General features: G+C 38.5%; 1 protein-coding gene across 1 annotated transcript in view; it reads right to left on the bottom strand.

Moving 5' to 3' along the window:
- The window catches only part of LOC135090832 (uncharacterized), a 148,002-nt gene that overhangs the window by 13,315 nt on the left and 117,052 nt on the right, over nucleotides 1–17,635 (bottom strand). The window contains exon 8 of the mRNA XM_063987923.1: nucleotides 5,834–6,051. Within this exon, the coding sequence (XP_063843993.1) occupies nucleotides 5,834–6,051 (218 nt within the window). The remainder of the gene's footprint in view (nucleotides 1–5,833; nucleotides 6,052–17,635) is intronic.

Here is a 17,635-nt window from a genome sequence, read left to right as displayed (position 1 = left end):
CCAAGATGTTGGAGTGATGTTTGATAATTTGGAAATGTTTTGATACCTGGCAGGCAATGTTTTTTTATGCAGGATGGCACTTCCTGCCATACTAGTAATACTGTGAAAGAGTAGATTTTTTTTTTTTATGTAACAGGGTCACTGGCCAAGGGAAACAAAAGAAGGGGAGGGAAGAACAGAAAGAAGAAAATAATCACACTGAGGTGCCAGTCCCAAAGGAGATGTCAAGAGAATCATCGAAAATTGAAGGACAAGTGTTTTGAAACCTCCCTCTTGAAAGAGTTCAAGTCATGGGAAGGAGGAAATACAGAAGCAGGCAGGGAGTTCCAGAGTTTACCAGAGAAAGGGATGAATAATTGAGAATACCAGTTCATATCAGTATTCTCAATTGTGGTATAAAGTACATCCAAAGAGACCAGGCTGAAATCCAATAAAAAATCTTCAGTCAATAGTAAAAAAAAAAAAAAAAAAAAAAAAAAAAAAAAAAAAAAAAAAAAAAAAAAAAACACTATAATGAAACTCAAGACTACATACCACGCTAACTTCAGGACTATAAAGAAGAAAGGGAATACAACAAATACTAGTGGGTAGTAAGCAGTAATTTTTTTTTTTTTATGATGCACATAGGTCTTTATGTTTGCATATTGCTGCCATTGAAGCATCATGGCTTATATCAATGGCACAAACTTTAAGTAATAAATTTTAGAAAAAAGGGTAAGAATTTTTCATTAATTCTTAAAAAATTAAATAATCAAATTAATCTATTATTATTTATCGATCTGAGTTTATTCTGACTTCCCATAACTCACAATTGCAATTTTACTATATAATTCACTCCTATTAATATTATGAAGGAAACATGACATGTATGAAAATTGATATATGACTCTCAAATGGGTCATATTGCAACAAGCTGATGACCACCTGGTGGGTTGCATACCAGGTAACATATTAACTGCAGTACTCTTCCAAGTTTCATGGTATCCAAGTTTCACAGTCCTCAATTTTCACCTAAAATCTTACCATCCTGACTTGTGCAATATCTCTTTGAATTTTAGGCTGCTGTTATTTATGTCAAGTTCTTCCTATGTGCTATACCAATGTCTTCATACATGCTATGTATTGTATTCCTATTTCCATGTACAGTTCACAAGCCTAAACATACACATTATTTATGTGAATACACACCACTTGTTTGCCACAACACTAGTCATGCTGGCTTGCCTGCAAGAAAGGAAGAGGAAAAGGTCTGGAATGGCACTGCCACATTGCAAAAACACACAAACAAATGAGAGATGTCTCATTTCTCCAGTGGATGAGGTGGAGGCGCAACTCTGCACCACCATGTTACAATGGATGTGAGGACAAAATACGCATCCACACATTTCTATATGTGGTGGTGCTAGACCACAGCACTGCTACGTCATGCCAGATGTGATGGCAAAACACATACATTCGTACAGTTTTAGATGCAGTGGCATTGCACCACTACACTGTGCCAAATGTGAGGACAAAACACACTCACAGTTCTAGACAGAGGAGAACTGCACCATTAAGTCACACTGGATCTGAGGACAAAACACGCAGTTCTAGGCTATGCATCCGGAAAAATAACACTTTTTCAGTGTTTTGAATGCCACAAGTTTTGCAATCCTTGAATTTAGTGCTATATCTTTGGAAAAAAGCAAATATGAAATTTAAGAGGAAACTGTTTTCCTTCTGAAGTTATGTTATAATTTTCTAATCAGCTCTTGTCATTATATATCTTTTGTTTGAGCTTATAATCTTTTAAATATAATTAAAACATCCTTAACAAATCTTGCAAATTTTCATTTTATAGGTACAATATCAGAAGCAAGGCTTAATTACAGTAAGCCAAGCACTGCAAACATAAATAAACTGCATGATTCATGTACTTCAATTTTTTTTTCATATTAATGTAAATTTGTCCAACTCCAAATCTGCACAATCTAAACATGTGTAAATAAAAAGTGAGTGTTCTTTACTAAGTTTATTCACTCCCCCACTAGCTTCACTGCATAAGACTTCCTACTCATTCTCACCTATATTCTAACCTCCTTACTAATGCAAGAGTTAACCAGTACCTTCATTCTGTCATCTCTCATAGGTAAACTCATATGCCTAACAGTATTGGAGATATGCCCAACATTCTTAACCTTTTCCTAACCTCTTATCCTTCTGCTTAAGTTGTCACTCTGTCTTTTCTGATCACAAGTTTATATCTTGTCCTATCTCTCCAATTCCTCCTCAGGATCCCTCAAAGCAGAGACGCCTCTGGCATTTTACCTATGCTAATTTTGGGAACCTGAGAAAGAATTATTCTGGTTTTCAATGGAATGCCTATTGCTTCTGTATCAGAGACCCACCTCTGTGTGCTGAGTGTCTAACAGATGTAATAGTGTCTGGTATGGAGTGTACATTCCTCACTCTTTCTTTTTCTCTAAACCTTCCAAACTTTGGTTTAACTCAGCTTGTTCTCATACTATACATGACAGAGGCAGTCCACAAATGGTACTTGAGCCTTCCATCCCCTGAACCTCATGCTCTTTATATTTCTGCCCAAAATTATGCCAAGACTTCTTCAACTAGCTAAAAACTCCTTCATCAAAATTAAATGTCAAAATCTTTCTTGATCTAATTCCCCTTGTCACTTCTGGCACCTAGCCAAAAATATGTCCAACAACTTTTCTTCACATTTCCCTCTTTTGTTTCAACCTGATGGCACCACTGTCTTCTCGTCTATCTCTAAAGCTGAACTCTTCACTGAAATCTTTACTAAATATTGGATTATTCAAGGCTTATTCCTCACTCTCCTACACCCTCAAACTATTTCATGCCTTCTATTAAGATACTTCACAATTATGTTTTCCATCCCCTTGTTAGCCTTAACACTTGGAAGGCTTATGGACCTGATGGGGTCCCTCCTATTATTCTCTGAAACTGTGCCTCCATGCTTGCACCTTGACTAGTTCAACTCATCCAACTTTGTTAACACCTACCTTTTCTTTTTGCCTGTTCCTAAGAAAGGGTGCCTTCTAATCCTCACACTACCATCCTACTTCTTTAATTTCCTGCCTTTCTAAAATTTTTAATCTATCTTCAACAAGAAGATTCTTAGAAATATGTCACTTTACAACCTTATATATGATCACCAGTATAGGTTCTGCTATGGCCACTCTACTGATGATCTGGCTTTCCTTACTGAGTCTTCATCATCCTCTTTTAGAGATTTTGGTTAAACATTTGCTGTTGCCTTAGACATATCAAAACCATCTGACAGAGTCTCACACAGAGCTTTAATTGGTGCATTCCCTACAGAAGTGAGGTAAGCAACACTAAACTTGAAAGTAAGTTATCATTATGTAGTGTACAGTTTCATGTGTCTAGATTCCCAATGTGGAGTCAGTTTGGCAAAATTCAATGTCTATCTGGTTCTATAGTGAAAATGCCAACTCTTTGTCTGGCAGATTCCTCTTTGACAAGATTTCCATGCAATATTGATGCAGATGCCTGAGAGGGAGCTGTAACCAATCAGAGGCAAGCACTACCTCTGACATTATAATCAACTCAGCCAATGGCATGGGATTTCCCCTTCCTGTTCCCACCTCAGTTTCCTGCCATGACGCTACAGCACCACAGGCCTCCACTGAGATCATCGCCATTCTTGCTACAGTAATAAAAGTACTAGTATAAAAAAAAAAAAAAAATTGTACATATGAACTAAAATATACCCAATGTGGCTTTAAAATAATGTTTGCAGTCAACCAACATGAGAAGGAATACTTTTTAATGCTCAAGATGTACACTCCTGGATGGATTATTTCTACAAGTATTGATAAGAACTTAAACTGTTGTCCTGTTGTTGTTGTTATATACTGCTGTCCCTTTTAGCAGCAATATACAAATAAATCCTGTAATACAGTATATATAAAAATAATGTTATACACACACATGATATCTGCCCCCATAGCATTTCAATGGAACTTTTAAAAGTGATGTAGGCAATGTGGTACATCTATGCCTGTTTCCTGCACCAATGCAAGAGTGATGTGCAAAATGATGGTTTACTTAAGCCCCCAAGAATTCAAACACTATTTTCTCTTATCTCTTCTTCTGTCAACTATCTCATTGTTGCAAGAGAAGTGTCAATTTCCAAATTATCCTCAAATGTCTTCTATTCTCTCTGTATTTTTATCTCAAGTTTCCTTTCTGTCAATTCTATTGCTGCTGTGGTAGATGGTTACTATTCTTCCCCTAATTCTAGTGATGGTGATGTTCCTCAGGGTTCTATCTTGTCACTCATTCTTCCTATTATTCATCAATGATCTTCTAAGCTAAACTGATAGTCCTATGCAATACTATGCTGATGATAGTATTCTACATTTTTCCACGTCTTTTCATACACATACAACCCTCCAGGAATTAAACAGCTCAAACAGAATGCCTGAATTCTGATCTCTCTAAAGTTTCTGAATGGGGCAGAGTAAACTTAGTATTGTTCAATGCCTCAAAAACTCAATTTCTCCATCTATCAACTCAGCACAACCTTACAGATAATTATCTCTTCTTCAATGACACTCAACTGTCCCCCTCTTCTGCATTGAAAATCCTCAGTCTGTCCTTTACTACAAATCTAAGCTGGAAATTTCACATCTCACCTCCGCCAGTTTTTCTCATCCCCCAACTGCTAATTCTGTACAGGAGCCTTATCTGTCCATGTATGGAGTATGTTTCACATGTATGGGGATTTCCACTCATACCACTTTCCTAGACAGGGTGGAATCAAAAGCATTTCATCTTATCAACTCCTCTATTCTGACTGCCTGTCTTCAACCTCTCTCTCATTACTGCAATATTGCATTTCTTTCTAGCTTTTATTATTATTTTCATGCTAACTGTTCTTCTGATCTTGCTAGCTGCATGCCTGCCCTTCTCCCACAGCCCTGCTGCATAAGAGTTTCTTTTTTTTCTCATCCCGTCTTTTTTTCTCATCCCATCTTGTGGAAAAATTAACAAGTATTCTCAATCATTCACTCATTTTTCTGGTAAACTCTGGAACTCTGTGCCTGCTTCTGTATTTTTTCCTTCGTATGACTTAAACTCTCTCAAGAGGGAGATTTAAAGAGTCACCCCATTTTGGATGATCCTTTTGACCTTTCTTCTGGGATTAGCACCACAGTGGGCCTTTATTTTTTTACTCTTTTTGTTGCCCTTGGCCAGTGCCCCTCTTACATAAAATATAAATAAATAACTCTGAAACTTCCTATTTATGTCTTTTTTTGGTATCTCCTATAATTAACTTTTTGGCAGTAGCAATGAGCATGCTACTTTTATTTTTTTGTGTCCATGGCCATATTCATTGATATATAAAAGCAAAAGAATAATGCTTAAGACAGTATAACTGTCTTTTTAGACCAAAATAATTGTTCAATGTCCATTAAAAATTTATCCTAACTTTTGTTTTTTGTCTTTTTTTGTCTTTTTTTTTTTGGCCTTCACATAGTGAAGAATTCCAATATTTCTCTTTATATTTTAGCTTACATATATATATTTCAGCCTTTTAGTGTGCTCAACAACTTTATTTACTTTATATTGTGTTTATTATATTTCTATGCACTTATGAAACACAACCTTCTTATGGTAATATCCCTTCAACATCACACAAATTTAATTACACATACATGTACTACTGAAGAACCATATAAACTGCAAAGTGAATTTAAATTTTAACCCCTTCTGGAAAACTAAAATGACCTTCATTCAGATTCTGATTTATCTGGACAAAGAGAACAAAGAATTAGGCAACACTCACTTTTGCCCTGGATGGCGATGGTGTCCTGTCCCCTGTGTGGCTGGGGTAGGTGGAGGTGGGGCTGGGTTGGGATCAGGCCGAGGAGCTGGCTTGACCCCTCCCTTGTTGATAAGGTTAGCTCGAGCTGGAGGTGGTGGGCGTGATGGACGGCCAGTGGAAATGAGACCACCTTTCTGATTGCCCTTTGCTGCCAGACGTTTTGCTCGTCGCTTCCAGTTCTGTTTATATTTTTTTGTGGTTAGTTACATAATCAAATATATCATTTACAGCATACCTTATACAAATTAAGCAACAGAAAACAAGAATCTAGGGTTATGTGTTATAAGGTGACAAAAAAAATAAAAAAATAAAATAATAAAAAAATAAAAAAATAAAAAAATAAAATAAATTAATTAATTAAATAAAAATAAATAGATAAATAAATAAATAAAAAACAAATCAATAAATAAAATAAATAAATAAATAAATAAATACATTAGACTATTTAGACCCCAAAAGAGTGTGATAAAGCAAAATTTATAAGAACAATAACAATCAACCACAGCAACTGAGCTCCACTATGTACTTATGGGGCAGTCTAGCCTGGACTGCCACCCTGACTATATCACACTTTGTAGTTACCACTTTCACAGATTGTTCCAAGTGAACACATAAACCACCTGTGATGCTCCTCTTAACATTATGGCACAATGATGGGTGCCTGGTGCAAGAGTGGAAACTTGAGAACACTGAGAGATATCTATACACCACCCTACACTGGATGATTTGGCTGTAGCTGTCCTGAACTTCTTGATGGACAATTTTGCTGACCCACACACCACTGCCCACTATCCATCCACTGGTCACTCCCCTCCACACAGCAGCCCTTAGCTACCATGCCATCATCTCCCATTCCTGACCTTGCTGCACTCTTACACCAGGTAAACCAATTACCTGTAAACACCACACTGCTGCTTAAGGGACAGCTGCCTCCTCTACACTAAATAGGCCATCACAGCCAGCCAATACACTCACCACCCAGCCACCTGTGTTTAGCACACTGGTGAATGCTCTTCACATGCTGTGGCCCAGGCCTCCATCCACTGTATCCTTCATGGGCAGCCCGCCCAAGCTAGCACCACTGCTGGCAGCCCTATACACCCATAGCAATCCACCACTTTGGCCTGTCACCACATTATCTATGCCCCAGTAATACACTTAGGAAGTTCTGGATAGAACTACACACACCTGGCAAGCATACCATCCAGTGATATACTAGGCATGCAGTGGTGCACTCCAATCTGCTGTCCTTGCATTAAGTCCCCACTTCACCACCCTCACAAAGCTAGCCCTGGCCATGTTCATCACATCCATTGTCAGCCAGAAGCGTAACAGGGCAGCAGTGTGTCACCGGCTTTGGTCCCTCTTCTAGCAACATGTGAATGCATATGTGACTTTGTCACTTGTGTGACACAAGTGATAGCAGACTGCGAGTTCTTGTGTCACTTATGTGATGCTGACCAATCAGAGGAACATATGTGTAACCAAGTGTTTGTTGGTGTGTCTAATCCATTGGTACAACAGAACCTCCTCACAAAATATCACAGTCTTTCAACCAAAATAACCAAACAACCAAGGAGGCTCCACATAGCCCATATACCTATTGTGGTATACCTATTGTGGTATGCCATGCTTTTCTCCATGCTGTCTGGTGAGCACTCAGCCTTTCACTGGTTGTAGCTCCATCTCACATTGTCATGGTAATCACAGGTCCATGTGTCCAGCATGGGACAAGCCTTGTAATTCTTGTGGGAAGCTGAACCACTTCACAACAGTATGTCAGTCACCCCTGCCCTTGCATTCAGTGTCCAGCCTAGTAACCCACCTGACCTGGGATGCTGACAAGGGAACTTCCAATATGCTATGCCTACAGTCCCTGCTTCCCTGGACATCACTATGTCACCCCTCATCCCTCATCACTGCTCGAGCACAAAGTTAATGAGGTTACACCTGCCTCACAATATTCTGACTGATTTGAAATTCAGCAGACCTCAGGCATTGTAGAATTAACACATGTTGGTGGTGAATGCAACTTAATCACATTTATTTCTATGTTACTGCGTGCAATGAATGATATGAATATCCGTTTTGGTGGCCTGAGGTCTAGGTAAGTTCTGGAAAGTTGTTCAACAAAGAGAAGCTAGAAGTCATTATCCAAACTAATTTTTCCTGTAAGCTATTGGTTTTTAATCTGCAAGAATCCCTACTGCAGAATACTTCTGGTCTTTAGCAAATGAGGATTTGGAGGAATTAAGACACTGTCTTACTAGTACATTTCCATCAACTTTCTGAAAATCTACAATTTCTTGAGCAAGCCACGTCACACATGCACAGCTGTTCCATCTGCACTTTCATCAACAGTAAACAAAAATGGCTCTGGGCTCTCTCTCTCTCTCTCTCTCTCTCTCTCTCTCTCTCTCTCTCTCTCTCTCTCTCTCTCTCTCTCTGTATAGCTACAGTCACTGCAAAAAAAAAAAAAAAAAAAAAAAAAAAAAAAAAAAAAAAAAAAAAAAAAAAACTTAGGATGCAAAAAACCTTAGAACAGAGATCGGTCCTAAGATTATTTGCTATTCCTGGGAGGAGTGGTTGATGTTTCTTGAATGTAATGAATGTCTGGCAGCTCGGTAGGCTGCCGAGTCTCATTCCTGTGCTACCTCATGCCTTTAGTTACCTGTCAGCTATGAGAGAGGGTGGTGTTTGTAGGCTGCTCATGAACTCTTCTTACTTTTCTTACCTCTCTCTGCCTCTCTCCTCTCTACCCTCAATATTTTGGTTGCTGAGTCATTATGCTGGAAAAATCATTATCCCTCATCAAGAAGACTCACATAGTTACCATGTACAGAAAGGGGAAGACCATGGGACAAATTGCAAGGGAGATGGAAATTTCCAAAAACACTGTTTCTATTTTGTGTAGGCAGGCTGAGGCTGGAGAACTGGAGGCAGCATTGGCATGGAAAAAAGGGTCAAGATGGCCACAGAAAACCTCTAAGAAGACAGACCATCTACTGAAGAGGATTGTTATGAATATGCCTTCAATAACATGCTAAAACTTAAAAGCCTGGAACCCAGAATTGCTCAAATAGGTGTTGGTCTGTACATTTCAACATCGGCTGCAGACGGGCCTGGAACTATGGAGACACACAGCAACCTTGCTTACTCAAGTGACGAAAAAGAAGAGGCTAGAATTTTGTAACAAGTAAAAGTCATGGACAGCAGAAGATTGGGAAAGCATGGTGTTCTGTGATGAATCATGCTCTTTATGTAAAGAGGAATTCTGGCAAAAGGGTGCAAAGTCCGCATGGATCTGACTGCTTTCATCCTAAGTTCACCATCAAGACGGCAAAACATGTAACCTATGTAAAGGTGTGGGCCCACTTCAATGGTTTTGGCAGAAGGGGAGGGTTGTATTTCCTGTACTTTCCTAAAAGTACAGCAATGAATGGAGATAGGTATTATGCAATGCTGGAAAACCATTTGTTGCCATTCAAGATTTTAAACATGTGCATTTTCAAGCAGGATGGGGCCCCTTGTCACAAGGGAAAGAAGGCAAAGGAATTCCTAGAAGACAATGGAACTGAAGTCTTTGGATTGGTCATGGAACTCACCAGACCTGGAGAATGCATGGAGCTACATAAAAAAGAAGGCTGAGCACCATGGAGAATAAGACAATGTATGTACCAAAACTGCAGGCTGCTATCATGAATATCTGGTGCTACAAGTTTGAGACAGTATTTCCTCAATCTTGCTCATTCCATACCCATGTACTTACTCACAAAGGAGAAATGTCTAAATACTAAACAATAAAACAAGTGAACAAAATTAAAGCTTTTTCTTTCAATTCTCTTGATTTTTTTTTGCTAAAAGTGATAGTCCAATGTTTTTGTGGTGACTGTAAAGTAGCTGCTGCCTGCTAACCTCTCCTGCACAGCATGGCAGTATCCTTGCTCAATGAACATGGCAACATTGCAATAGAAATGCATAACTGGCAACTCACACTAGTAGGCTGCAGGCCCACCCAGCCTAAGTCCCCAATTCTCCACAAGTGCTGCTCTGCTGACACACAGGCAAGCATTTGTTATTCTGCACTTTATTACAAGTTTTGTAAATTGTAGACGAGCCAAATGAATTAAAATAGTATCCAGTGTGCGGGAGTGAAGAAACAGACTTTCCGAAACTGTAAATGTCTATTGAATCATATAAGCCACTGTTTGTTGTAAAACATCCACAAACTGAATGCAATGACAAGTGAAATTAAGCGATTTTACATTTTCTTTACTTAAAATCTATCATTTTTTTTTTTTTTTTTTTTAAAGAATAAGGTTTACTTAATATATCTTTATATTATAAATATATATTTTCATTTAAGAACAGAAGTTGATGACAACTCTCCTCCATAAAGACAATCACTTCTGCCTGATGAGCCACATGTAAAAAGACAACACAATGAGATAAAAGTTGATAGAAACTGGAGTTGATGAAAAAAATTGGTGGAAAATGTGGTAGTGTGACAGTGCCTTTAGTATGGTATTCTTGAATCAACACTGAATAGAGACTAGATACTTGGATATGGAGTAGGGCACAGCAACCAAGAGTGTATACTGTAGAAGTGAGTTATCTGAGAGCGGCATACAGAATGGCAAGGTGGAAGAATGAGAGCAATTAAATCAAATTGCAGTAAAAAGGAAAAACATACTAGCATTAATGAAGGACCTGGAAGAAAGAAAAGAAACTGGACCAGATGGAGTGTCTGGACAATAGTGTGAAGGAATGTAGACAATAAATGATCCAACCAATATAATACACGATACAATGGTTTATACTATAAAGAAGAGTTAGAAGAGTGGAAAAAGAGTTGATATAATGCCTACTTTGAAAACATAATTAAAGAGGAACCATTAAATTACAGACACATATCACTGCACATATCAGTACAGTATGTAAAATCTGTGAAAGAATAATAAAAAAAACAAAAGAACCAAGATCTAAACAGGAAAGGAATATTAAGAGATGGATAATTTGGAGTTTGGAAAAAGTTCATGCGTCCAACTTATGCAGCAGTTACTTGAGTGACAGGTTTAACAAAAAAAGGTGGATAGTGGACAATATATGTTTAGACCTTAAGAAAGCATCTGACAAGATCACACACACACACACACACACACACACACGAGAAAAATTAAAAATAAAAAAAAATAAAAATAAATAAATAAAATAAATAAATATATAAATAAATAAAATAAAATAAAATAAAATAAAATAAATAAATAAAAAAAAAAAAAATAAAAAGTCTTATAGAAGTTACCAAACACAGGAAGAGTAAGGAAATAATATTAAACTCCATAGGAAGAAAAATGAAAGCAGTCAGAGTGAAGTAACAAGTAGGATATACTAGAGGGTTGTGATGGTACCATTAATGTTTTCATTACATGTAAGGACAATAATAGAGAAGAATAGAACATTTTGAGTGTAGAAGATAGGCAGATATTCAGAATTGTGAAGCAAATAAAGGAAAGAAAAGATGTTGTTGGACTTTACACATCAAGCAGTGGCTGCTCGTGACTGTTACTGATTGGGGGGCTGTCTCACATTCAGACAAATAAAATCTTAAATGCTTTTATTGTTATTGTTTAATATACCATTGATTGATAGATTATAAAGATAGATAGATAATTATTTAATTCTTTGGGTTCTTTCAATGCAGAACCTGTCTTTGCTTCTTGTGCCATTTTGCAAAATACTGCTAGGCCTACCTGGAAAAAGAAAAAAAAAAAAACTATTTTATACGATGTTTCTGTGATTTTACACCAGCTATGATAATCAAGATTGAGCACAAGCCATCACTGATCAATAATATTTTAAAATCATCCCTGACAAATTGAAAAACACGATTGAAAATAAGACCGACGCAAGAACACTCACCTAGCCACAACAACGGCCGAGACAAGACTGCGCTGGATGCAGTCCACACTCGCCATTCCGCCCGGGAAACCTCCCCGCATTTCTTCCCGCTTTCGTATCATTAAATAGTAAATAATTTCCGTACTTCCTCATTGTTTTGCAGTATTTTTTTTTCATATAAACATATGAGAATTGGTGTTTTCATGTGAATGATAGTCAAACATAAATAAATTAACAATATTTTCGTGAATCCTAGAAATCCACTGGGGGGGCTGCAGTCTCGCAGTCCCTATTGACGAGCCGCCACTGACATCAAGGACAAAAATGTTAACATCTTGAAACTGTGGGTCACCCAGATATAAACTTAATGTATAAACTGCTGTATACCTTTCAAGCAGCTAGTAGTGAACCTGTTGTACTTGTCTTGGAAGTATGAATTTTACTTTGCTTCCACAAAGTTGTGTAGTTTTGTATATAATACTTGATTATATTTTTTGTAGTTAGTGTAGTCCCTTATGTTTAATTTTTCATTTTAGTCAAGCAAATTCTATCATTATTTTGTTAACAATTATGAGTAATATAGATATATGTATGAAAAGGTTATTGAAAGACTGAATTCACACTCCTACCCACCTTCTCTCTGCTGCAGGGTTGTAAATTTTTTCCCCTAAACTGGTCCAGGGTTGTAAAATTTTTTCCCCCTAAACTGGTGCAGGGTTGTAAAATTTTCCCCTTCTCCCCCCCAAAAAAAGGGATCTTTTTATTTAAATGGATTTTTTTTCATTTAAGTGATTTTTTTTTGCATTAATCCTTGTTTGTTTGCAATGATTATTTGTTTCAGGCATTAGGGACCTGCCAAAATGATAATTACCCCCAGTGAGGTCTAATGCAATGGATTAGGGGGTGCTGTGAACTTATCATTAAACACAGCTGTGACCTCACTCAACAACATTTCCCTTTGTGTCTCACAACACAAGCGAGCAGTCACAGCTTGCCCTCTAAAGATAACTCTTCCTTCACACAAAACTACAAGCACCTAATTACATACACACACTCTTCACTCAAAATTCAAAATTGTCATGGAGACTCCTACACCAGCCTCGGAGTCCCCATCTGGGGAGGGGACCACAAGTGTCCCTAGGTTGGAGTGCTCTTCTGGTATCGACCATAAGTGTCTTGACACCCCCTCAACTTTTTCTTCATTAACTTCTGCAACATTCGTGGTCTTAGATCTAATTTTCAATCTGTAGAACACCACCTTTCCTCTACTAAACCTCATCTTCTTTTCATTACTGAAACACAGGTGTCTAATGCAACTGACAGTAGCCCGTTCTCTGTTCCCTCCTACTTTCTCTATCCTCATTTTCAATCCAAAGCTAGATGCTGCATTTATGTGTGCAACGACAACCTGCTCTCAGGCCCACGCTCTTGAATCTTCCGAGTTTTCCACCATCTGGCTAAGACTACAGAGTCACTCTCAAACTAAATTTATCCATGTTGTATACCTCTCACCTAACTCCTCTGACTATAAGAAATTCTTTGACTACTTAACTTCCAAAGTGGAGCACATTCTGACTCTCTTCCCTTATACAGAGATTTCCATTCTTGGAGACTTCAATGTTCACCACCAGCTTTGGCTTTCCTCTCCCTTCACTGACCATCCTGGTGAACTAGCCTTCAACTATGTTATTCTCCATGACCTAGAGCAATTGGTGTAACATCCTACTTGTATTTCTGACCATATTGGAGATATGCCCAACATTATTGATCTTTTCCTAACCTCTAATCCTTCTGCTTTTGTTGTTACCCTCTCTTTTCTGTTGGGCTCCACCAATCACAATCTCATATCTGTATCTTGTCCTATTGCTCCAATCCCTCCTCAGGATCCCCCTAGGCAGAGGTGCCTCTGAAATTTTGCCTCTGCTAGTTTGGGGGACCTGAGGAGGTATTTTTGCTGATTTTCCTTGGAATGACTACTGCTTCCATGTCAGAGACCCGTCTCTGTGTGCAGAGCACCTAACAGAGGTGATAGTGTCTGGTATGGAGGCATACATTCCTCACTCTTTTTCTGGGCATTTTGCCTCTGCTAGTTTGGGGGAACCTGAGGAGATATTTTGCTGATTTTCCTTGGAATAACTACTGTTTCCGTGTCAGAGACCTGTCTCTGTGTGCTGGGTGCATAACAAAGGTGATAGTGTCTGGCATGGAGGCATACATTCTTCACTATTTTTCTTGACCTAAACCTTCCAAACCTTGGTTTAATACAGCCTGTTCTCGTACTCTATGTGATAGAGAGGTGGCCCACAGAAGGTACTTGAGCCTTCCATCATAATAATCTCATCCACTTTATATTTCTGCCCAGAATCATGCAAAGTCTGTTCTCCAACTAGTCAAAAACTCCTTCATTAAGGGAAGTGTCAAAATCTTTCAAGATCTAACTCGCCTTGTGACTTCTGGAATCTAGCTAAAAGACATCTCCAATAACTTTGCTTCTTCTTTCCCTCCTTTATTGGCACCACTGCTATCACATCTATCTCTAAAGCTGAACTCTTCGCTCAAACCTTTGCTAAAAACTCTACCTTGGACAATTCAGGGCTTGTTCCTCCCTCTTCTCCACCCTCTGACTACTTCATGCTATCTATTAAAATTCTTTGCAATGATATTTTCCATGGCCTCACTGGCCTAAAGCCTCAGGAGGCTTACGGACCAGATGGGGTCCCTCCTATTGTTCTCCGAAACTGCGCTTCCATGCTTTCACCTTGACCAGTCAAACTCTTTCATCTCAGTCTGTCAACATCTAGCTTTCCTTCTTGCTGGAAGTTTGCCTACATTTAGCCTGTTTCTGAAAAGGGTAACCATTCTAATCCTTCAAACTACTGTCCTATTGCTTTAATTTCCTGCCTATCTAAACTTTTTAAATCTATCCTCAACAGGAAGATTCTTAAACATCCATCTCTTCATTACCTTCTCTCTGATTCCCGGTATAAGTTTCATCAAGACTGCTCTACTGGTGATCTTCTGGGTTTCCTTAACGAGTCTTGGTCATCCTCTTTTAGAAACTTTAGTGAAACTTTTGCTGTTGCCTTAGACATATCAAAAGCTTTTGATAGAGTCTGGAACAAAGCTTTGATTTCCAAACTATCCTCCAATGGCTTTTATCCTTCTCTCTGTAACTTCATCTCAAGTTTCCTTTCTGACTGTTCTATTGCTGCTGTGGTAGACAGTCACTGTTCTTCACCTAAATCTATTAACAGTGGTGTTCTTCAGGGTTCTGTCCTGTCACCCACTCTGTTCCTATTATTCATCAATAATCTTCTAAACCAAACTTCTTGTCCTATCCACTCCTATGCTGATGATACCACCCTGCATGTTTCCATGTCTTTTCAAAGATGTCCAACTCTTCAGGAAATAATCAGTTCACGCAGGGAAGCCACAGAATGCCTGACTTTTGATCTCTCTAAAATTTCTGATTGGGGCAGAGCTAACTTAGTATTGTTCAATGCCTCCAAAACTCAATTCTTCCATCTATCAACTCAACACAACCTTCCAGACAACTATACCCTCTTCTTCAATGACACTCAACTGTTCCCCTCTTCTACACCAAACATCCATGGTCTGCCCTTTTCTTATGATCTAAACTAGAAACTTAACATTTCATCTCCAATTAAAACAGCTTCTGTGAAGTTAGGTAATCTGAGATATCTCTGCCATTCCCCCCAGGTCACTCCCCATTCCGTAACTCCAGGTCACACTTAATTGAGGTCGTCAGACTGTTTTACTGATCCACAGACAAGGGAAATACTCCAAACAACACTCAACACCTACACAGCTGCAGAAGAATTGCCAACCACATCTAAGAAAAACAGTTAACATACAATAACACATATATGGTCAAGGTATAATACCCCATTGGGCTTCCACCCACCAAGACAGTCCTCCCACTGCCAAACAGAGTGTTATAGCCTCAAGCCTAGTAATATCATTTACTTCCTCCTGGGCGACAGGCCCTGTCAAGACCTGAGGAGGGAGTAAAGCAGCTAATTACTTAGGTCCTCTGCGGCTGAACTACATCAGCCCGCAGTAACATTTAGGATAAACAGGGTCACTAACAAGAGACACCAAAAACTACAGCAAAAAAAAGTGCCCACAAACACACAGGAGGGTCGTCACTGCTCACGGCACCAGCTTGACCTGTACTCTCACACAGCAGAGGAGTCACTTCCCTAGGTAGAGTGTGTGTAATTCACAACTACCCTTACTGGCAGACTACTATGGAGACTCCTATTCTATATAAATGGGCTGGAGTGTACAGCCAGTAATGACTCACTTATCCTCTTAAGGCAACTAACATGGCTAACTATTATCCCACCTTAGTTTCCTTCAAATATCAGAGCATGTCTCAGTATGTCTGCTCCTTCCAACTGCTGGATAGTGACTACCCTTGAGAAAATGCTTGAACTGCTTTCCCATGCTGCTGCTAAGGGGGAGAAGTGGAGGCGACACATGCACATACAGATGCCACCGCTACCCACACAGTCTTTACATGAATAAAAATCTTAACTTTTCATAATTATTCTGATTAAACAAGGGGGGACTAGATGATTACTGATTATTTCTTTGTTGAGGGGAACTCTTCTGCTGTAAACTATGTGACTGAAACTGACTCAACAAATAGAAATAGGGTAAATCGATCAGGGAATGATAGTTTCTGGGCACAGAGGTCCTTATGGTAAGTTAATGGCAGCGTGTGGCCACTCTTTATTGTACATCTGGCGTTTGTACTCTCTCTCTCTCTCTCTCTCTCTCTCTCTCTCTCTCTCTCTCTCTCTCTCTCTCTCATCATTCTTTTCTTATGCATTCTTACTTTTTTCGTTTTATGTTACTTTATCTCGCTGTACATTAATATATATATATACGAGTATATATATATATATATATATATATATATATATATATATATATATATATATATATATATATATGTAGTTCTGGAAATTAATTATGTATATTTCTATTTTTTTTTTTCCTAGGCTAAGGCCCATGTAATGTGCGGGGATGACCAGACAGTCTCAGTATCATGTGACTAACCCCCCCCCTTCCCCTCCTCTCCTCAGTTTCCTTTTGTCCTTACTTTTTCCAGTAACTTAATTATTCATATTTTTCATCCCTGAACTCACAACCTAGTCGTCCCCCCCTAACACAAAATTATAACTCTTAATAAATTTCTCCATTGGAAACCTTTATCCTTAGTTTCCCGCCTATTTCCTCACAAGCAAAGCCAGTCTCTCTCGGATTCTCCTCAGGTGAGCATGCAGTCTGATAATCTCCTCCTCCATTCCTGTAATATTAAGTAAGTGTTTGTTTAACAATAATTTTACTAAAGCAGTCTCTCTCGGATTCTCCTCAGATATTCCTGTTGATAAACTATTGTTCTGAGTGGATAGATATTCACATTTTTTCGTTCCTTTTGTTGGTTCTCTCCATGTGACTAGTGCAACCACCTGGTTCGAGATCACCGTGTGAGACTGTCCTCAGGTCTATACATACCTTTTTAGGTATATTTTTTATTTATTTATTTATTCTCTGGTCTTCCCCGCAATTCAGTAGTCGCGAGGATATCTCCATCGCAGTTTTATGTAACTGAAGAGTATGCTACCATTCTTTTGTATTTCTGGATTCCTTTTTTTTTATTATTATTCAGAATATTCCATTATCAATTAAAAATCTATAAAAGTGTCAATATTTGTATTTCTTTTAATCCAGTGATAGGATTTGTGATTATCGTCTGCCACAAGGGAACATCACTCATGGGCACTAACTGAAGGTGACTAACTTTTATTTTTTTTTTCGTGGGCACTAAACTGG

The sequence above is a fragment of the Scylla paramamosain genome, chromosome 36 (assembly GCF_035594125.1).
Source record: "Scylla paramamosain isolate STU-SP2022 chromosome 36, ASM3559412v1, whole genome shotgun sequence".
Classification (NCBI taxonomy): domain Eukaryota; kingdom Metazoa; phylum Arthropoda; class Malacostraca; order Decapoda; family Portunidae; genus Scylla; species Scylla paramamosain.
This window is presented reverse-complemented; position numbering and strand designations above follow the sequence as displayed.